At 40.6% G+C, this 22,752-nt stretch overlaps 1 protein-coding gene across 1 annotated transcript in view; it reads left to right on the top strand.

The window, feature by feature from the left end:
- wdr18 (WD repeat domain 18) overlaps positions 1-22,752 on the top strand; it is a 50,534-nt gene that overhangs the window by 5,348 nt on the left and 22,434 nt on the right. Inside the window, exons 4-5 of the mRNA XM_036522281.1 lie at positions 5,014-5,155; positions 19,856-19,999. Of these exons, the coding sequence (XP_036378174.1) occupies positions 5,014-5,155; positions 19,856-19,999 (286 nt within the window). The remainder of the gene's footprint in view (positions 1-5,013; positions 5,156-19,855; positions 20,000-22,752) is intronic.

A 22,752-nucleotide genomic window follows, 5' to 3' on the forward strand; every position in this document is an offset into this window, starting at 1 on the left:
CTGTAGTCTTTGTCTGTAACCTAGCCAGTATTCTCACAGATGTTGGGTTTGCTCCCATTTTTACAAGCTTGTCATGACCTTTCACAAGATGAACAGGGTTGACAACAGAGGCCAGTCATGGTTTTGAAAATCAAGTCAGCTGCATTTGAAAATAACTTGAATGTTAAAGAAGGGCTCATCCATCATTTCAGTTTTTTAATTTGTTAGTATACTGAACCAGCTCAGTTCTTTAAGGGTGTCCTAGAGTTATGATATGGGGGAAAAGCTAGAAAGTGCACAATATTGCCCTAAGATGGGAATAAGTAATGTAGGATCACTCAAATTCAGTGACACTTTGAAGGGAGAAGATGTGCATCTTTTATTCTCTTGCCATAGCAGTTTGCATCACAGCCTCTCACCCGTGCAATTCTAGATTCTAAATTCCCTGACAGTATTATTACAGAAATAAAAGTAAGGCCCTGCCTGAAATGTCAAACTGTAGGAGTCCTGTTTTCACATTGATTTGCCTTGTTTTTAATCCCACTCTCTAATCACACAGTGTCTTCTCCTTCCAGCACCTGGCATAAATAAGACACTGTAGCCACAGAGAGCTACCAGTTGAGAAAGTGGGGTTCCCTTAATGAAGCAGATGGTTGTTCAGACGTTTGAATTGATTTGTGATGCAATGGAAAATGTATGTCCTTATGTATGATGAGTTATTTTTAATGTTCGTTTTTGTTGATTACAGAACTGAGAGCATTAATAATAAGTTGGCTCGTCTTGCATTGTTTTATGTTAAAGTTTTTCCATTATTATTTGTCTCAGTTTATAAAACAAATATTCTCTAATGTAATGACTCTCCAAATAGTCTGGTTCAAAATAGATTATTTGCATATTTTTCAAATTGCTGTTCTGATTTTTTACACCTGGAGTTCCATTGTTGTGTGTGAAATCCCCAAAGGCAATGTATATTACCTCCTTTTTGATTTAGCTGCCCATGTTAGCTAGACAACTGTGTGGCTTGAACAAGTGATTTGTAGACATGAGAGAAAGACAATATATTGTATTTTATAATGAAAATCTATAAGTTGCAGGGGACAGTTCTAAGATTATTTACATTATTGTATTTTAAGTACAGGATGTGTATTATTTGTATGATGTATATGATCCATCTGTCACCTATACATTATAGTTGAAGCCTTCAGCAGGGCCTGATATTGTACTCCGGTACAAATCTACAGCTTGTCTAGTACAAATTGTTCATGTACTCTAATGAGCTTGTCTGATGCTCAATATTATATATAATTAGGAATCGATATTAAGTTTAACATGTATATTAGAATGAGGGTTACCATGTAAAAATGTATTGTCAAAACAAATTGTTAAATTGAAACATAATAGTGATTATCAGCTAGACAGCTAATAATCACTATTATGTTGAAATGAGAGAATGACAGTATATTGTATTGTGTAATGAAGATGGATGTGCATAGTCCAGCAACAATCATCTTATGTTTTTCTTCCACTATGCCTGGAAAGTGTCTTTAAGAAACCCTGTTAAAATAAGGATTCATGTGGATTTAAACAGCTGATTGTCATGTCAAAATTTAGAATTGGCCTCTGAAGCCCACAGTGTGATGTTGTTGTCCTATGTTCAGCGTAATGCTGCTCATACACCCTGTCCTGGAAGTCTTATTTTCAGGTGAATGGCGCTTCTACACTGACTAGTGAATATACAGAGGGGAATCCAAAAACATTAAAGAGAGAGTGTGTTTAACATATAGGTAGGGCTGCTGTAATGGCAGACTGGTCTCACATTATCTTTAATTTCCAAGGAAACCCAGAAAAAATTCAACAGTTAACATAAAGCAGTAAGGGGCCAAATCAGATTTGGGAGAGTTTAGTAATTTTTCTGGGCACTTCTTTGTGGATTTTAGTTTTTGGTATTCAGACTTAACTTACATAGCAGCGTATCTCTTAAAAAGGTGAGGTACAAAGTTTCACACTGAATAAATTAATTTCACCCTAGAAAACTACACCTCCCTTCCAAGGACCTGGTGGCTGATGCATATTTTCACAGAGTTTCATAACAGCCACGTGTCCTCATTATAGAACACAGCCACAAGACACTCAAAACTTCAATTATGAAAGCTGAGTAGATATGTCTAAGAAATTAAAGCAGTTCTGGAACCAACATGAGCCTTTTAATATTCTCTGCATAAAATGGTAAACGTTAAATAAGGTATAAAATGTGCAAGCAGAGTAGTAGCTCTTTACAAGAGAGGTGTGTGTGTGTGTGTGAGAGAGAGAATGACATGACTGCATGCACGTACATTTTAGCATAGTAAAATGCGTGCATGTGTGTGGTTGTGTCTGTATACACCTGTGGATCACAGGCTGACAATTCTGATGTTACTTAGAGTATGATATGCTAAGGGCAGCATGTGTATGATTGCTCCTCCATCTGTCATCAACATATTACAGTTGAAGCCTCCAGTAGGGTCTCCAAGTATACTCAGGTGCGAAGCTATATACAGATTACCCAATACAAACGTACACATTGTTCTAACGAGTTTGACCAATACTCAGTGTTTTAGTATTCAGTATTAGGTTTAACATGTATATTAGAAGACGGGGTTATGTCAAAATTTATTGTCAGATCAAATTGCTATATTGAAACATACACTAACAGTTACTATTAAATGCAACGGTTAGGACATGCCTTTTTAAATGAGGGTCCATAGACAGCTTTTGCAGTGGATTGAGAATGTGGGTGTTTCTGGAATTACCTGGGTTGCCCTTTGCTATAGATTGATGGGTTCTTGGACATGGGAATAGTAGATGACTCTGGAGCCTCCATGTGAAGGGAGATTGTGAGATCCATTATTTGTGCATGGTGCCCTCCTTGCTTTCCTACCCACATTTGTCTGTAATTGGTTGCCTAATTGCTCACAATTTCTGTCAAGAAGAACATCAGAAAAGCTCTCCTCCTGTGTAGGCATTGTTGCTGACTCCAGGTTCAGAGTCTTTTTAGAGAATCTCTCACCATTCCATTCAATTGTGTAAACCAACACTTCTAAAACTGGGGGATTATAAGATTGTAAGGAATTCGGTATAAATGAGACAGAGTATGAGAAAATCAAGGATTCAGATTCGGGCTTAAAGTTTGGTTTCGGTGTAAAAGTGGCTATAGGGTGTTCAAAGCACGCAAATATACTAGTATATTGGTCCTAGGCAGCCAAACAGACCAATGCTATTTCCATGTAATGAGTACTGATACAACGGTAGCTGCTGTCAATGTCAAGATGAGGCTGCACAGATTTTAATATCCTCCTGCAAAGTTTGCTGTGTAACATATGATAATCAGCTGTATTGTGTTCTTGTTTTGTCATTTTCCTTCATCTGTAGCTTGCAAAGACCATAGTGTGGGGAAATGGAAAGACAAGTCCTCCTTCCTTCCTCCCACAAAGGGAAAAATGCCTCTATCTGGCTGGACATTTTCAGTGTTTATTTCCAGAATCATTTTTATTGGCGGATTACTTGGTATAGTGCCAGGCTACTCCCTATTCTGTTGGTTCAATAAACATGCCTACTTCTGCCAAACGTACTGTAACCAACAGCTTGGACACATCAAGTAGTAGGTAGTCATTTATAGCTGGAGTGACCTGCTTTTAACCCCATCTCACCTACAGTTGGCAGTAAGTTGAAACCATGTAAACCTATATGATTGTGGCAAATGGATACAAGCTATCATTAATCAATGATGGTTGGTAGGGTATGTGCGGTTACTCGAGAATTTTTTGTTTGTGTTGAAAAAGTAATGCCTGTGTGTTCTAAGTTGTATGTTTTTATCTTATGGCATGCAGACAATTTGTTTTTTAACTTTAACTTATATTTCTACAGAAAACTGCTTAAAATAGGTCTCTGTGTAAGTGTACTTGATACATTCTTATTAATTCAGAAGCCAGTTAAATTCAAAAGCCAGTTAAATTTGTTTATGTTGTGTTACATGTGCATGGAAACTCAAATGACAGGATTGGTGCCCATACCACTCTGTGGTTTCCACCACTTGGTTCTGGCACTTTGTGCTTTTCCATCATCTAGGTATTGTCAAATGATGAAGCTAGATTAGTTAACAATATTAGTGCTCATGAAGTATCAATGATACACTTTTATTTCATGTTTTGGAACTAATTAGCCAGTGAAGTTTGCTTGTTAGGGAGGATGGTTTAGGTTTGAATTTGTGAATTGACATTCATATATGTAAAAGTACAGGAAAAATATTTGTTATAGAAAGCGCTGAGTAGTTCAGTCGCTAAAGCACTCACCTTGGGCACAAATTGAACTGCATGGTCTGTGTTCAATCCCAACCATGTCATCAAGCAACAATGTCCAAAAGTTTTCATTGTATTTTAGCATTTTATTTATTAGCATTACACTGAGCAAATCTCTTCTGGTTCTTTGCTATCAAATTTAAGGGGTGTGTTCTTTCATGCTACAGCTTAGGACAGTTAAGAGAAGGTGATTTGCCGGCTTGAAAAAAATTCGTGTTATTAAGGCTGTAACTGTAAATTTCTAGTAAATATTCAATAACATTTTATTGAAACATTGTATTGTAAGAAATACAAAAAAATACAGTCACCACAATCAGACACAAATTATGTTTAGCAGAAACTAAATGGCGTTTTTTAATTTCTAACCCCCCACTCACCACTGAAGAATTATGAACTCCTATTTTTTATGTTTCATATCAAGAAGTTCGTCTAAAGGTTATACCTATAATCCTGTTGGCCAGTCAAAGAATAGCAGATAATTTATGACAGATCAATCTTGTCTACTGCTGTATGCCTGAAGAGTGAACAAAGAACAAATCAACCTCAAAGTCTTCAAGGTTTTCAAGTGATTATGAGCATTTTGTTTTATCTGTGACCTGTGGTCCTGACTTGTTTGAATGTACTGTATGACCTGTGTGGTTTATTACCTGTGGTGAATGACCTTGTGATCGTTAAACCCACAGATTTCTTTGTGTTTCAGTGTGGTGCAGCTGGACTCCTCTCGTGCCCCTGAGCCCCGCCATGTCTGGACGCAGCATTCTCTGCCCATCACAGACATCCACTGTGGCCTGATGGGACCCCAGGCACGAGTAGCCACCGCATCCCTGGACCAGACTGTCAAGGTGGGCTTGGCTCCAGCATCCACATTTGTGTTCAGGATAACTGAAGGTTCCACAATGTTCTGAAATTGCTTCGGAGGCATAGTGGATGAGAAGTAGCAAATACCTCAGCTTGAATTATTATCTCATGTATTCAGACAGATTTTTTTGAAGAATTGCCAACAGTCACTGAACATAAAAAGGAATCTTTCCATGGAGCAGATATATCCAAAAGACTGTATCCAGATAAATTGTCAAACATTGCATAAACAGTGTTAGCAAACACTATTAATCCAGAGTGAACTACGTTCTCATAACAACCTGCTAAAAAGCACACAAGAACACTGGGCACGTTCTCTGTCTTAGTCATTATGCCCACAGTGAAAAGGCCCTATGTCTTTCTAGGGCATGTGTCAGCTGTTTGCAAAACTCTCATATTGGATTATTTGAAACCCGAAATAAAATGAATACATTTGCATTTTGAAATTAACATATTAAGCTGCTTTTCAAGGCCTTCCAAAAGTACACTGTGGTTGGGGAGATATACTCTGATGTTCAGATGATATTTGTGTGTGTGTGTGTGTGTGTGTGTGTGTGTGTGTGTGGTGGGGGAGGGGGTGTCTTGGTTTTGCAAACTAGCTTTTGAGAAATGCCTGGCTTTGCCCTTTCTTCATCTTGTGATTGCTTACATTCTTCACAACAGCTGTAATCACTTTTGTAATAGATTGCCAGTATAATCTAAATGAAATAGCTGGGGTGTTCAGGCCTCTCAAGTAACCTCCCAGTTTTTTTCCTCAAATGGTGATAACAAGAGTAGGATCACCATCAAAGTGTGTATGCCCAGGACAGTGCGGACCACTTGTGCTGTCAGTTTATTTTTTTCCAAAAGAAAACAAGTTGAATTTCAGCATTCCAGATTTTTCCTTTAAACAGAAACCACATAATGTATTCTGTGTGTTTTATATATGAAGACCTTAATGAAGATGGTTTGAGCCGACTAATTTCAACACCAGGCTAAACCTTCAGCTTGAGTCAGGGCTGGGAATATTGGTCCACATTTGCTGTCCTGTTATATTATGTATTCCTATACATACTATAGGATCCTTTACATACTATAGTATTATGTATTCGTATGCATTCCTCTACATCCTGTACATAGTACTATATTCTTAGAGTGTTAGAGGACCGCTAAAATGAGGAAGCAATATAAAATATCAGATGTTTGTTTCTCTGCTGTTTTCATGAATTAGTCCACAGCTACAATAAAGAAAACTAAAACGCAGCACCAGATAGTACTGCCCATTTTCATTTGCATTTTACATGTATGTTTACTCTTGAGTATCTCAGCAAGTGAATATACTCCAGTAAATATTTTGATTGGATTCATTTAATGCATATATTCCATAAATATTCATGTATGGCTACCTTGGGGGGGTTTCATCTTGGAATGAGACCTAACAAAATTCTTTCCACATTCATTTAACTTGCTAACCAGTGTTTATCTTTTAGGCCATAAATGTGGTGAATTGAAGAAAATTAGCATATAATCCTGAAATTAAAAGCCGTTCAAAGATCATTCCTCAGTCATGCATGACCTGAGGAAACCCAGGAGCAAAATATTTGTATTATATTTGCTAGTGACAATTTTGTTTTTCAAGTAGAAAACACCAAGCACAGTTTTTTTTTTAAATGCAGGTAATGTTTGTTCAGTCTTTGTGATCTATACTTGCACATACCTTATAGTGTTTTGTGGATTTTTTTACTCTACTGAGCATTGGGAGGTTTCTAGCAGCAGGTCCATTGATTCTGGGTATCTCACAAATACCTTTTTCTAGGAGGGATTCCACACCTCTTGTTACGGATAATTATTACTTTGAGAGATTTTGGTGATGGAATTGTGGACACACATCAATGTGGACTCTGCTGTGTAGTGAAATCACAGCTGTTAACTCAGAAGGAGGGCTGCAGAATAGCCGTTATGTTACATTATATTACACTACATTCATTTAGCAGACATCGTTAACCAGAGTGACTTCCAGCACGATAGAAAATAGGTGTATCCATTCGAGCTGAATGACCAACAGTGTCAGACAAGGCTAACAACACCCCCAGACCACAGAATGTGAGCATAGCACTATTCAAGCCCTACTCCATTTATCTGGTTGTCGTACACAAGGGCAAGTTGCCTCTGACAACCAACCAAAATAAAAAAATAAATAAAAAGTAGTAGAAGTTATTTTCCAAAAGTCTCATCCATAGCCCATACTGGCACTTTCACCCATGAGAGTGACAGCAGAGATTTTTTTCCAGTTGCTGAAAGAACACTTTGCCCAACGCAATCATAAGTCATTTGGAAAAGGAATGGCCAGCACTGACAATAAACCCACTGCAGATCAATAGTGAATACAGTCACAGATTCTAAGTAGATATTCCAATTTAGGCAAGCATTAATTATACAGATTTATACACAAATAAATAATGTAGCTTAATGAATAGTCTATTCGTTCTTATTACAAGGGAAAATAAATAATTGTGATGAAAAATAATTTTTTAAGGAAAAGAAGTAATTCTGTAAACGAAAAATAAATTATGTAAAGATTATATAAATACTTTTTTTTAAACTAAAACGTATGTTGTAATCATTTGACATTTTTTCTCTGCATGGTTTGTCCTGTGTCTGTGTTTTCCTGTATATTTAAAACATCAGTAAATGTGAAATTTGAGCCAGCTGCTAGGCCACAACTGCAACATTACATTAGTAGGAGAATATAGTTGTTATATTGTGTATGTTATATTGTTACTCCATGGTAATGCCCACCAATTCTGTCAAGTTGGCCTGCTAATAGGAAACTTGATGATTACTCCTCTGATGCCAATAATGTGGAGACCTGTGTGTCCTGTTATGTCGAGAGGAATTGTGACTGGCTTTTTGAAAATATAAATAATGGCTGTAAGTTGCCATTAACTGTTGCCATTGTAGATTATTATCTGTGGAACCAACATTGTTTTAGGTAAAATAAAATGAAAAGAGAGCTCTTCTGGTCTGGTAAATTTGAAACTTGAAATCTGATGGCTTTGTGATTGATGGTGCTTTCTAGTACACTTTCTTTTTTTTGTGCATGTAAACATGCCATTGCTTACAGTATGTGTGCTTTGCCATATCAACTGTATTGTGGCTGTGTTCCATAATGCGTGCTTGCAGACTCCTTACCCGTAGGAGTACAGGTGTTAGATAGCAATCCTGAGTGAATGGTTATATAGTAGGCTAACTTGCAGTTTGTGAATTACGGTCAACATGCCGCAAGACTGGATCTCCACCCTGATGTAAAGTAAAAGCAGAGCATTCTGACAACTTAACCACTACGTGTCAAGAGGACAAGACACACCATGAATTAGTCAGGAGGGACGATGCAACAAAACAAAACCAAAAAGCCTCCAAAACGTCTGCCATTACAGTCCACTGAAACAACTGCAGAGAGATGGCACCTGTACTTACTTGTGGGATGTGGGAGTAGAACACACCCAGAGCTGCAAACATGTGCATATATATCCTAAGCCAGTGTAAGCGGGAGCCTCAGCATTCCCAAAACAAACTGCATAGGAGATGCAACACATGTGCTCACTTTCAGAGAACTCATCACAACTTTGTAGAGAAAACAGCCCACAGGGAACTATACAAGGCCTGCTCTAATAATGTTACCCTTCACTGCCTGCGGTCTGCAGCCAAAGTCATCACTACTTTCAGGCTGTAGAACATGGTAAATGTCAAAGGGGAGACCCAACATGCTGCATCTCAAATATCTTCTAAGAGGGCACCCCTCAGAAGCACCCAGGAGGTGGCTACTTCTCCCAAAATGAGATTTTACTCCTGTGGGAGGGGGGGCGGGGGGTCTACCCGCCCTGGTGAAAGCCAGTGAAATGGCATCTGTAAGTCTGTGTGCCAAATACAGAGTGACCATAAATCTCTGATCTGATGACATATACCTGAATCCTTCTTGTATGATCCATGTACCACCTCCGGCTTGCACCTCTAATGCATTGTTTATGCCATCTTGTTCGGGTGCAAGAGTAGGCAGGTGGAAGGTGTTCAGTGTTAAAGGTCTTGAGAGAAAGGAATGCCACAGTACGCCTTGCATGCATGTCTGTATCCATTACCTTAATTTGCTTCATCTGCGTATCATTTCAAGGCAAACTATCGAAAGACATGGTATGTATAACAAAAGCGAGGTATGAGATGTATTCTTTTTATGTTAGTATGTACACAGCTGTGAAAATGGCTCTGTCACACAAAGTATTGAGTGAGTGTGACCACCTACTTACAACTAAGTTTGCCCACATTATTATGTACACCAAAGATGCACTCTTCGAAATGTATGCAACAAGTGTTTTTTTTCCAAGAAACATAACCTTGTTGAGGTCATCCTGTGAGCGTGTAATTTTGGTGCGCAGTGCCCTGCTCCTTTAGCCAGTTTTCCAGTGTCATACTGTAGGTGCAACATAGTCTGAACTCATAAATTAAACACTGGTGATCTGAGAACTTGGGAATAGAGATTTAACATCCCTTGTATATGCAAGTGAAATGAAGTTTCTAAAATATTTACAGAGTCTCAGAGTTAACAGGTTTACTGGTTCCATGCTTCTGTTTTTCCCAATGCACATCTGCACTAGAGCAACAATGCTTGCATTGAATCCCTGTGGGCGTTCTATGAGAGTGATTCTGTATTACGGTTTGTTTACTTCTTGTTACATAATCATTAAAAGCTGTCTCTAAAAAGTGCAAATCATGGACACAAAATCAAAGTTTTTTTGGACTGTGGAAGTGGCTGAATAAAATAAAATATAATGAGACGTTATGTTTAGACATTGGGAGATACAATATTGGAATACACTACAAACAGGATAAACCTGAAACATATACATTGAAGAGCACTGACCTGCATGGTGAAACTTGAGGAAGATTGTTGTCCTTGTGACATTGGTACCCAGTTGGGTATGAACATTAGTGGAGACTAATGCTCATACCCAGCAAACAGTAGCGGAGGACACGCCTGATATTGAAATGGATGGCAGTGTAGCATAGCAGTAAGGTGTAGGGATCGTAACCGTAAGGTTGCTGGTTCAGTTACCCATGGGGGCACTGCTGCTGTACCCTTGGGTAAGGTACTTCACCCAGAATTGTCTGAATAAATATCCAGCTGTATCAATGGATACAATGTAAAATATTGTAGCCAGTTTAAGTTGGTCTGTGTAAAAATGACAATACTACAAAATGTAGAGTAGAATTACAAATTTCATCACTGTTGTGACTTATTTAATCATGTGATGAGCTGCTTATTTCAACAATGAACAATGTACAAACAACAATTCATTTGATGAAAATACCTATAGTGTTATGTACAGTATATTCTAGATATTGTATCTGTTGTATTGTATATTCTATTATCGTCAGTGTATTCCAGTTGGTTTTTATATTTTTTCAATGCTTGAAATTGCTGTACTCTTGAAGCTATTCATTATCTGTGAGATTTCAGATTTCTCTTGTTGGAGGCTTAGAAAAAAGGCATATTACTTGGAAAACTTGACAGAGACTGTGTCTGAAAATCTTGTGTAACTGACTTGGTCTGTAGTGGAAGGTGACCTCAAAGTCGATCCATGCATCTGACATTAAACGTCTAAATTGGATTAGAAATAATCAATCCTCTTGGTTATGCAGACTGGGGCAGCTATTTTTCTAGGGTGAGCATTCAAGCCGCTGGGGTTTGATTGACAGGAGTAACTCCAGATCGATAAACGGAGGAATGAGCACCCATGCTGTGAGTGGGTGGTGTGGCTTCCTGGGTGATTGAGGAAGGAAATAGTACAGGGATGTGACGGTCGCTTTTCAGTGGTCAGGTAGCCGGCAATTATTGTATGAGATTGAAGAATTTGGAGCTTTGTCATAGGGAGGCTGCTTATATGCATACATGTCCATGCACACTAGCACAAACACAAATACAAACAAAGATAGTTTTTCAAAGGTCCACAGTTTAAGAGTTTTAATTAGACCTAATGAGTCCTGTTTGAAATGCAATAGAAGCAGTTTGCGTGTAGGTGTTCTGTGCCTGCGCAAAAAAAAAAGGTAGAATTAATCTTACGTACATGAAATGAATAAAAAAAAAACACAGTCAGTAGTTTTCTAAAAGGCTTTGAAAAGGCAGTGTAGGCAATTTACGGCTGGGGGAGGGGTGTGTTGTGCTTAGAAGTGGGAGATGGAAACTGATTGTGTGGGACATCTAAAGGAAGAAGCCGGAGGTTTATCCTAGGACCTGAGTGGTTCACTGTTTGCATTTAAACAACCAAACTTAGTCCTTAAACAGCAAGTTTGGAACATGTGGTTTTCCAGTCACCATCTGAGTGTTGAATCTGTTTGGTGCCTAGTCCAGCAGGGGGGCAGGAGCAAATTACAATGATACATCAGACAAAAGAGCTTTCACACTCTTTTGACTTTGTGTTCATTGTCATTGACATTGCACTGACAGGATTTGTTTAAATAATCAAGCTTGTCAAATGAGGGAAGAGGCATGACGGACTCAAGAGCTGTTGGCCTGCTTTGTGTCGTCTGAAGGGATTTGACATACGCTGCTTCGATGTCCGATCTGTCTGTGTGTGTGTGTGTAGGGGGGAGTTGGGCCCAGTGACAGTGGCCCTGCTCAATGTCACAGACCACATTCTCCCATTACCGAAAGCCCCCAGAGGGCAGGCTCTTCAGCTGGCACATAGATGCAGCTTGCAGGGGAAATTACACTGCCTGTGTCTGGAAAGTGGTGCTGGGTAGATGCAGAGATGTGAAGGATGTGCAAGTAGGCTACAGGGAAGGTCAGCCTTCTCTTCTACTCCTCTGGATGCTACTGATACTGTTTTCAAAATGGTTAAGAAGGCTGCTATATGATAGTTTTGCTGTAACAACATGGAAGGTATTTTCATATTTTGTTCTGTTTATTGTTGTCATGCCTGAAGAAGTGGGAAAGCACACCGTTAAGTGGCAGAGGTGATCTTTTATTTCTTTTTAATGGCGCAGTGCTTATTTATACCGTGACAGTTACATTTACCTTAATAGCACTCAGAGAAAATAAATAATTTCAAAACATAAATGAAAAACAGCAGAACAACCCGAATCAATAAGGCACTCTGGCTGGAGGCAGTGCATTTTCAACTGTGGCGTGGGTCCTCTTCAGGCAAACGCTGACATTCCCGTGGTGTACGTGACATAAATAAGCACTGAGCCTTTGGAAAGAAAGAGAGCTCTTCTTTGAGAGATTATGGCGTGCTACTGATACTGCAGTCGTGTCCCACAAGCAGTTCCGAGCAACCTGTGAGACCCCGCTGTCGCTCCCTTTTTTAACCGAAGAACATGTCGATGCCTTCTCAGCTCACGCCCTTTTAAAACATGAAGAGAATGAAACAGTAATGGTGAATTAGGGGAATTCTCTGAGTAATCCAAGTGGGCTCTTCAGTGTGGGTGAGTTACACTATAATGAGCACCGTTCCAAGCCACGGTTTGATCACACGCAACCGAGCTGTAGTGGGACAAAGTTTCGCTTCCATGTCTGGTAACTCGTGGGGCTTCAAGTCTTCGGTTGAGTCTGAAACTCAGTCTTTTCGTGGAAATTTCTGCAGAAAAGGATCCCTCTCAGGTTGTGGGGCACACCCCCTCCTCCTCCTGTTCTGCTGCATGGAGAGCCAGAGCACTGGGCCCTCCCTCTTGCTGGCAGGGCTCTGCCTGGCACCTGCCTGGGCTCTCTGCACATTCCTTTTCACCCATGACTGCCCATCCAAAAAACGTTTTATTAGTCTTTAAGCTATTCAATGGCCAAGAAATGGCTTTCTGCTATCTCCCACCTTTCCATGGGGCATCAGGGGATTGAGGGGCGCATCAAATCGGAGATTTGGTTTCGATTCCTGTATCCTCATTTGTCAAACCAAAGTTAATGCCTCAGAGTCTCAAAGTTCCACACCTCCTGCTCTGCTCTTTTTGTTTTGATAAATCAGTCTCCTGTCAATGGCCACAGTGACTGGCAGCCTTCGTTTTCTACCTGTAAACCAGCGTATGGTTTGAACGCATCTGTTAAGCGGGTGCATTTGAGTAGTGTGCCTTGTCCAAGGCTGTCGTGACCTGAGCGGCGAGACTGCGCTGCTTTCCCCTGCTGCCAGCTGAAGACGAGCTGCTGGGTCCCGGCCACGTCAGTGTGACCCCATCACAGGGAACCTGCCCTGATTAGCTGTTTGAATACATCAGAGTGAATGATAGCTTTTCCATGCAGAGTCACAGCCGTGCCCCTATCTAACAAGCACAGCAGCCTGCATTGATTTGTGTCTTCATGCCACCTTGCTGCTCTGCTGACAGTCCTCCAGAGAGGTGGGAATAGCCATTGTTTTGTTAGGGGAAAAAAAAAAAAAACAGCTTGTGAGTCTGAATCCGCAGACTGAAAATCTGTCTGAAGTTCTCCGGCAGCTTGCTTCTGCAGCTGGTAAATGAAAAAATTAGATGGAAGCAGTTTGATTTTGGTCTTTGTGTGTTCCTGTATGCTCTCAAATGACTGAATCCTGTTATTTCTTTGAATGGAAATAGTAGGTCTGTAAAGCTAAACTCAGAAGAATGAATGAATGTGAAATTTCTACACTGATACTTGACAAACAGCCCCAGCCTTCTGTAAATTGTGGGTTATAGTTGTTAGCTGTTGTTCTTGTAGCTTTCTTAACAAAATGAAATGTCAAAAACAGAGAAATGTTTTTGTAAATTCTCCAGACATGGCAGAAGTGGTAACAAGGCAAGGCATTCTTTTACGCTGTTGTGACTGCCTTTTTCAGCATTGCATTCTTGCAGTGCAATCAAAACTAGATAGCTAAGAGTTTATGTCACCAGTGCTTTAGGTCATCATGAAATGCGCTGCCTCATGTTCAAAATGGTATCAGATCACAGAACTCAGCTAGCTGAAATAGACTAGAAACAGACATACATACATATATTATATATAAGCTAATTCATGAATGTATTCCAGTGACACACATAGTTGGCAGAACACTTGCAATATATGTGGGTAACTAGTGTTGTTCAAATACTCTGGCTGTCTCACTTCACAAATATGTAGGACCTGGCTAGCCTATCATTTATTATATGTTTAGGGTATGTGATTTGATATGAATTGGCATTATGTGGCTGGAAAGTCATGTGATGTACCTGTCAGCACCTCTCCTCTCAATAGCCTTGTACTGCTTGTAAATCTGTGGTTTCTTAGCAGCACTTTTGTAGACTGCTCTCTCTTCAACACCAGCATCTGCTGTTAAAAATTACTGTGAAAAGCCAGAATGGGGGATAAAACTTCACTGGGTTTCAGAAAAACCTTTATTTGCCAGATAGAGCCCCATTGTGAAAGCGTCTTGTGTCAGCATGTGCTGTGTCACCACATTGGGCTGCTTGCTGTTTGATCTCATTCTGTCGGTTGGTGGGTTTGCCCACCTAGCAGGAGGCTTTTCAAAACATCCAATTTGCTGTCAGGGTTAAATCCGCTACACACAAGAGAAAATTCCCAGTAAACCAGCAGAGTAATCATCTGATTGAGTAAGAAAAGAGGAAAACGGAACTCCCAGACTCAACGGTCTGCCTTCTGACGCAAGTGCTTGATTCTGAATGTGTGAGTTGTAACAGACACCTGCACAGTGCTGGAAATTCCGTTTGAACTCAGCCCCTGTTTATTAATTTTACATGAATGATATCTAGAAGATGTTCTTTTATTTAGCAGGAAGGTCATTTGCAGTCTGTGCAAGTGGTTTGTTTCATATGCAATTTGCAGACCTAAATGTGATTAAAAAGACAGATTTTACATGTCTCTGTGGTGGGCAGAATATTATTGAGATTTGTGACACAATGGATGCTGTTGATTTTAAGAGTTGTTCAAAAAATGTTTTGCTTTCATTTCTTTTGTTAAACATCAATCGTAGCCTTGTGTTCTGAATGTAATACAGAGACTGCATTCACTGAAACAACTAATCAGTTATCATTGCATGTAATTTCTCTGACTTCTTCACATGCTTCCTTTATCTTCTGTTGACAAATTCCATATTCCCACCGACGGGGTGCAGGCCACGGGTCTTAACATACCGAATTCTACCGTGTTTAAACACATTTCATTGAATATCTCATGCTTACGTTTGATGTCAGCAAACGTTAAGTAAATTCTCTCAGTTGTCAAATTTAGCTACTTAGGTATCAGACTACATTTAGTTCGTTAGAGAAGCAGTCAACATTGGGGCTATACATGAGCAGATACTGTATGTGCAGGTTGAATCCCATGCTTTCTGAGGCAACTGGAAGGACAAATGCTATGGGAATTACATGGGAGTCTCAAAATGAGTTGAGTGGGCAAGGAAAACAAAAACAGTTTTTGGAGTGCCACAGATAAGACATGACATGAGATGAAATGAGACTGATATACAGGAAAGTTTATATAGACGTACTGTATTTCAAAACACAGTATTCTATATTGTGATGGATAACATGATTTACCAAATTAGTTTCCATCAGTGCAGCTCGTGATGACTTTTACTGATGACTAAATTTTACAATTCAAACACAGCAGCTGGTAAAAAGTTAGTCACCAAGTATGCCGTGATCTGACCCACCTCAAAAATATATAGTGTCATTTTTCAAACCACTTAAGCCCTCTTTAGCTCCTCAAGGCAATTCGCAGAATGGAACTGGAAAACATTCATGAAGGCATTTGCATTGCCATATTAAAGCCAGTTGAAGTTGCTTAAAAACTAGCTGTATTTGACAGCGAGTCAGCGGTAACAGAACAACTTATCCAGCTTGTACGGCATATGGATTTTAAGAACATTATTAATGAGGTTTGGTGGCTTGTGCTGTTAGGCAGGCTGGAGGCAGGCTAGAGAGAAAGACATTGCTCAGGTAGTGCTTGATCTACATATTGGGACTAGAGCTGCTCACATACATTGTTCTAAATTTATTGCTGTCTGGATCCGGCCATAGGGAGAACTGTGTCTAAAGTGTCTAACAAATCCTCTGTCCATGGTTCCTTTAGGACAACTGTGGGCTTTAAAACATGTAACAATAACTGATGTTATGCAATGGAGCAAAGTTATATTATATAGTTTTTATATATATATATATATATATATACATTATATATTTTATATATATATCTCACACAGCTGGAAATTTGAGAAGTGCATATGTCCAAACATAAAAAAACATAAGGTCTGGCTTAGTTTAATTCAAGTACATAAATGGGGAGTATTAGTTCTTCCTCCAATGTGATTGCTTTAACAGTGACGCTGATTACATTTCTGGCTTAGACTTCTGTTTAAAAGCTTGCCGGATGATGCATTCTGTTCAGACACTCCCACTTTAGCCAGTTTCTACACTATTTAAGCTTGTCTTCATCAAGCAGTTTAATTGAAAATGGAAAACAACATGATGATAAGATACTATTGAATCACAATTGAACTATATCATTATTTTACAATTATTGCTAAGTGGTCACAGCAGTACTTCAATTTACTTGACTTGTGTCTCCCTAATAAGCCATATAATTTGTTTTCTCACAGCAAGATATATATTTATATTTATAATACAATATATATTATATATTATATATATTATCCATTTAGCATACACTAAATCTTCTCAATTATATTTAAATGTAATTTTTTTTCTCATGGCTATCAATTCACCATTTAGACCATCAGCTAAAATGACATGGTGTTGACAACAAATACAAAAATAAATATATACAAATAAAAAATAAATTGACCGGGCAGTGCATTTAGGTTGTAATGCCTCACATTCTGTCTGGCCACTCTATATTGCTGGGGTTCCACTATATGATTTTTTATTCTATTATTTCTCCCCCTTCCATGAAATTTGTCATCAGCTCATGGCTTCATGTTCAATATCATCAGCTGCTATGGATTACATGCTGTCAGTCTCGACCAATAAATTATTCAACTGGCTGATGTCGGCGAGTGATAGCGTTGGCTGAAGGAGAAGGGGAGGTCATGACCAAAATCTGCTCCTGTTAGCAGGACGCCTGTTAGGAATGATGAGCACCTCTTGTCACTGCACTGTCACTGTGCCAATTAACTTCTCCCTTTCACTCAGAATAATTCAGAATTAAAAAAAAAAAAAACAGTGATGTGAGCTGGGGTACACAACATGTGGAACAGAGTGTAGTTTGAATTGTGCTCCTCACTCATTTAACATTTTTTTTTAATCTTCTTTTGAAAGTTTGGAAACGTTTCCTCGGCTGTTGCTGCAAGCGCAGCACCCGGTGCCAGAGAGGGGAGCTGGTAGAGCTGCGGAAGCGGAGCCTTTTCGGCCCAGCTGCGGCTGCCATCTCCCGCTGGAGCTGCCCTGAGCCGGGTGGAACGGAGCTCTCTGGAGGCGGTGTGCTTTAGCACGCCTGCAGTAGCCACCAGGTTTTAAAGGCAAATCAAATAAAGCGTATCGGAATGCAGCCGAACAGCCAGCAGACTGAGGTGTTTCAGTAATTTGTCTTTTGCCAATGGATATTTTTTCTTTTTCACCATGTTAAACCGCTTCCCTCTGTCTGTTCAAGCAGCTGTGACCATTTGTTAAACACAGCATGCAGGTTCATTTGAATTTAGGACCCTGATAACTGCTTAGATTGCAACTCTGGTCTTCCTGTTTGTGCAGCCTGAATACTTAAACTTATGCAGACTACTGCTACTTGTCCTCAGTCTCGCAAATTATGCTCATGTCCTGCTCTCATTATCATCCCATCACTGGCTTCCTATTGCTCCTAGCAGCAAATTCGAGACCCTGGTGCTAACTCACTGCGCAGCCAAGCACACGGCTCTTTCCTGCCTGTAGTCAATTGTTAGACATTGGTCCAGTCATCAAGATATTTCTCCCATCTGTGTCTGCACATCCCAAACTCCCTTTTTCCCCTCATTATAGGAGGAATGACGTGTAAATGTCGGAACTGCAGAACCACTCACTATCAGACTTCACATATGCTCCCATGAGTTGGACCTGTCCTACACATAACGGCAAAAACCTGATTAGTCCATGTTTGAATGAAGTCTGATGTTGTTTAGCATAGCTCTTTCAGTTAACATGTAATTAGTATATGTATGGTAGAAGGATCATAGTTAATGTGGTTTAAGGTAATATTGCTACTGTGGATGCATGCCTGCTTCTTCATTTTATTTAGTAACACACATTTATGTTGCTTTTAAGGGTAATTGCTAGACAGTGTATGAGGGGTACTAGTACCAAAGCCACTGGAAACATTCTTTTGAATGTTCCCCTTTGAAAGTTATAACTCATCACAATTATGGTACCAGTCATGGGTATTGATAGCCATTTTGTTCTTTATTTACATATTTATGTTTTTATTTCAACATATCTTTTACCTTAATGTTGTGATATGTTTAATACATTATGCCATATTAGCCTCTTAAATCACTCTGGATGGGAGCATCTGACAAAGAAAGAAAATAGTGAGTAGGCTCTTACCTCGCACAGAGTGCTGTCATCCAGAAAGAAATTGCCTTAGTTTACAGATTGTCTGATGAAATTTGTGTCTTGAGAAAAAGACATTTGACTAAAGCATTCAGCTACCCTGAAGTGTTTGTTATGGAGAGAGTGAAGTAGGCCTGTGGGATGCAGTGCTTCTATGAACTTGGCCAAGTGGAGCACATTATCTGAATCCCTTCGATTTCATCACCTTTTTTTGTGGTGAGGTTTTGGCCGGGATTACTGTGTTATGTGTTATTGCTGCATTACTTTACAGTTAATCTCAGTTAGGAGGCAGGGCTGTTGTCCGTCAGTTCATCAGTTATCTTCTGAATGAGTTATCCACTTGCTCATCATCAGATCCAAAGTTACACACTTGCTAATAGTCTACAGAGTCATTCAAAGAGTTACCCATTCGCTTATAGTCTAAAGAGTGATTCAAAGACTAACCCACTTAGTCCACAGAGTGAATCAGATGTGTTTTTCACTCACTCACCATCCATAGCTGCTGCTGTCATATCTGCCATCCAGAGTGACACACGCAAACTAAAGCATAATTCTAAAAAGCTGTCTTTTTTTTACTGAATCATCAGAGTAAAGTTTCTCCATGAAGAATGCAACCACGATATCAAAGCCGTTGCCACTGTAGCACTCCAAGACAGGAATGCACAAAGCTGGCCTTACATTCAACATGTCTCTTTATTGACTCCAGCTTCACAAGCAAATGGCTGAACCAGTCCCAAGCCATTTTTCCGAGTTAAGTGATTAAACGACTGACTGATAAACGATGTAAACACACCATTTTCTGGCCTATTGTTACGTCAGTTCTTCATACCTTTTCTAGACTTCTAACTAGGGCTGCCAAAATCTGTACCTCAGCTAATTTTCCTTGAACCAGAATATTAATGTTAGCTTAGCGCACAGTGAATGATCATCTATAAAAGTCTTTGGCAAAACAGTTAAAAGTGTCATACGGGGTAAATAATTGGACCTATCAAGTAATTAAGTTGAGGCTGGAACAGAAAAGTGCCGACACTGCGCTCGCTGAAACAGATTTTTATGCCCTGAACCACTGTTCTGTGCCGCTGCCCACTCTTGTCGGACAGACGGGGGTCAGCCGAACACCTCTGCAGTGATGAGCTCACACATCATCCATCTCTGTCTCTCTCTCTGTCCCCCCCTCTCAGCTGTGGGAGATGTCCTCAGGCGAGATGCTTCTGTCTGTCCTCTTCGATGTGGGCATCATGTCCGTGACCCTTGACCCCTGCGAGTACTCCCTATTCTGTGGCGGCAGTGATGGCAGCATCTTCCAGGTGTCCCTGTGCAGCACGGTAAGGACTACAGCCCTGTCTTTCTGACCTGTACCACTTTTCTTTCTTCTCTTTCTGTTCAGCTTGTTCTCATTTTGGTGCTGAACAGTTAGGTCTGCCAATCATACCAGGACTTGCCAAATGTGTAATTTGTAAAGTGAGACATGTAGATCTTTGACTTTTTTTGTTTTCTGAATGCGTTCGGTACACACCCGCAACATGCTGAACCCACAGAGAAACGTGAAAGGGGAACTTACAAAGAGCTGAATGTTATACATCTACTGGATGTATTGATTTCATATGTGACCTGTTTGTATAAAGGGAATTTTTAAGGTTAATTCTAATAACATACATTATTTTTTTTTTTTTCAGATCAGAGGCAAGAATAAATAGCTGCGCAGAACAGAATATGTACAGAATATGGTACTCATAAAAGTTGCATTGGAACATATTTCGTTCCCATGGTGTATGGAGTAGGTTCCAGATTTAGTTTTGCTGGTGTTAGCCTGCAGCGGGGATTTCTCCACCGTATCTGCAAGCAATTATCAGACCTTACATACCTGCCAGACCACTCCTCTCTGCATCCTCAGGACTCCATGCCATCCTTCCTCTGTCTTGGTCACATGCCCCTATTTAGAGTGTCCTTGCCACAGTGGCCAGGACTGCAGAATGGCTGGAGTCTTCTCCTCAGGCGTCATCTCGGCTCCCCTAACTAACTGTTGAGCATGCATAATTTTTTGTATAGCAGTATTGCTGCACTAATTTATACATTGCAACAGACTGTTGTTCAGGTTTTGATCAATCCAACATTTAGGCTTTGTTTTCAGCATGGAACCAGCTGTTGTTGCACATTGTGGCATGTTGACAGTAGTTTACATTTGTCTCACATTTTCCGTATGTATGCTTGTTCATGCGTCCTCATTCTATAAAATTGTTGTACCTTGCTTTGTAAATTGCTCTGGATAAAACAGATCTTTCATTTTGTACAGATGGCTGAATCGCCAAAAGCAACCAGCAGAAGTGTAATATCAGCCAATATGCTGGACTAAATCGGCTTAACTATTCTATAAAACATTGGCATCGGCACCAGCCCTAAAAAAAAAAAAAAAAAACAAAAAACAAACTGATGTCAGTCAGCTGGTTATTTTTTTAGGATTTTTTGAGCTCCCTTGCTGAAAGCAGAAGGAGCTGAATGCATGGGATTATTCCGAGGCCTGGCGGTGCTCAGGTACTGAGTAGATGCTGCCGAGCCTGGAGGTTAGCACAACACACATGCAAAACTTTACACACTGTCACATACCTGTGTGCTTTTCCAAGAGCTGCCTCGCGCTCCCTTTGAGTTCCTGCTGCGGCTCCCTTTGAGTTCCTGCTGTCAGCCCCCGTACTGTACGCTTTTCCCGTTTTTTTAATCTTAGGACAGCATCTTTATTTCATAAGAGGGGCCCTCTGATCAGTCGACAGCTCCTTGATGTCTTTTATCAGTGCAGGCGCGGATCATGGTTGCCATGGTTTGTTACTCAGATTTGAGAGTGTGAGTGATGTTCAGTCCAGCGCAGCTCTGTTGCTTGTTGGGAAGGTCAGGTCAGGGCATGCCCATGGACAGGCTGCAGTCTGATGGGAGAAGGAGGGGTGAAGCGGTACACCGCTCCACTATATTCTTTTTCTATCTACGTTTGTCTTCAAGTTTCTGTGTCGGTGTGCGCAAGAAAAAGAACTTCTTAAGTTCGAAGTGAACTTTGAATTTGTGAACTGATGTGGTACTGGCAGCCATGCTTCAAATCCTCTGTACCATCACTGTGCTTCACATCCTCTGCACCATCACTGTGCTTCACATCCTCTGCACCATCACTGTGCTTCACATCCTCTGTACCATCTACTATATCTCCAGATGAAGAAGCCGGCAGTCCGGCTAAAGCTGCTCCATTCGCCGGCCAAGCGTTTTGTTGCTCTTTGGAGGGTGCATCTTCATGCCCCTCCTGTGAGCGACGCAGCCACATCATTCACAGTGGAGTGGACTGTCCGCTACGCCGGGGCAGGGCTGTTTGTGTTCTAAATGGGCTCCCTCCTCTGCTGGTAATTAAAATGCTGTGGCTGATGAGCTTTCTCCCGTGGCCTGTGGCCTGCTCATAATGAGCGGGAGCGGCAGTGAAGGGTGCCATATATCAGCAGGCCGGTGGGGCCTGCAGGGAATACGCCAGGCCCTCCGCACGCTCCCATCCTGCACCGCGTCTCCAATGCAGATCCACAGCGTGTGACGGATGGGGGTCGGACGGGGTCACTGCCTGAGCGGCGACACGTGTTCGCTTGCCCCCCAGGGTGACCGGAGACCGGCTCCCTCCGCAGCGAGCTGGCGGAGGGGAATTGGCCCTGACTCATCTGCTTCCCGTGTGCTGGTTTGAACGTGGCTGGCGTTTCTATGTGTGGCTGTCGACGGCCTTCGTTTGCATCTCTCGCTGTCCCTCTCTGGTCCATTAGAATGTGGCAACACTTGGTTTCACGAATGCTCTTAGTTCACTGCCGTTTACTCTTTGTGTAGATTGAATTGTGAAGTTATGGGTCCTGTGTTTAAACCCCGTTTCCCTTTATGCCAGAGTATACGACTAGAGAAAGAGCTAATAAAAAAGGATTGAGTGAGGCTGTGCGGGGTGTTTTATTGAGCACTGGACTGACAGAAGTAGGATTGGATCTGCCCACTCCACCTGCTAGGAGCCAGAGGCATTTGTACGGTAAGTCGATCCAGACTGACAGTATATTGAACAGCCCCAGATACACCA

This window comes from Megalops cyprinoides, chromosome 2, assembly GCF_013368585.1.
Source record: "Megalops cyprinoides isolate fMegCyp1 chromosome 2, fMegCyp1.pri, whole genome shotgun sequence".
Classification (NCBI taxonomy): Eukaryota; Metazoa; Chordata; class Actinopteri; order Elopiformes; family Megalopidae; genus Megalops; species Megalops cyprinoides.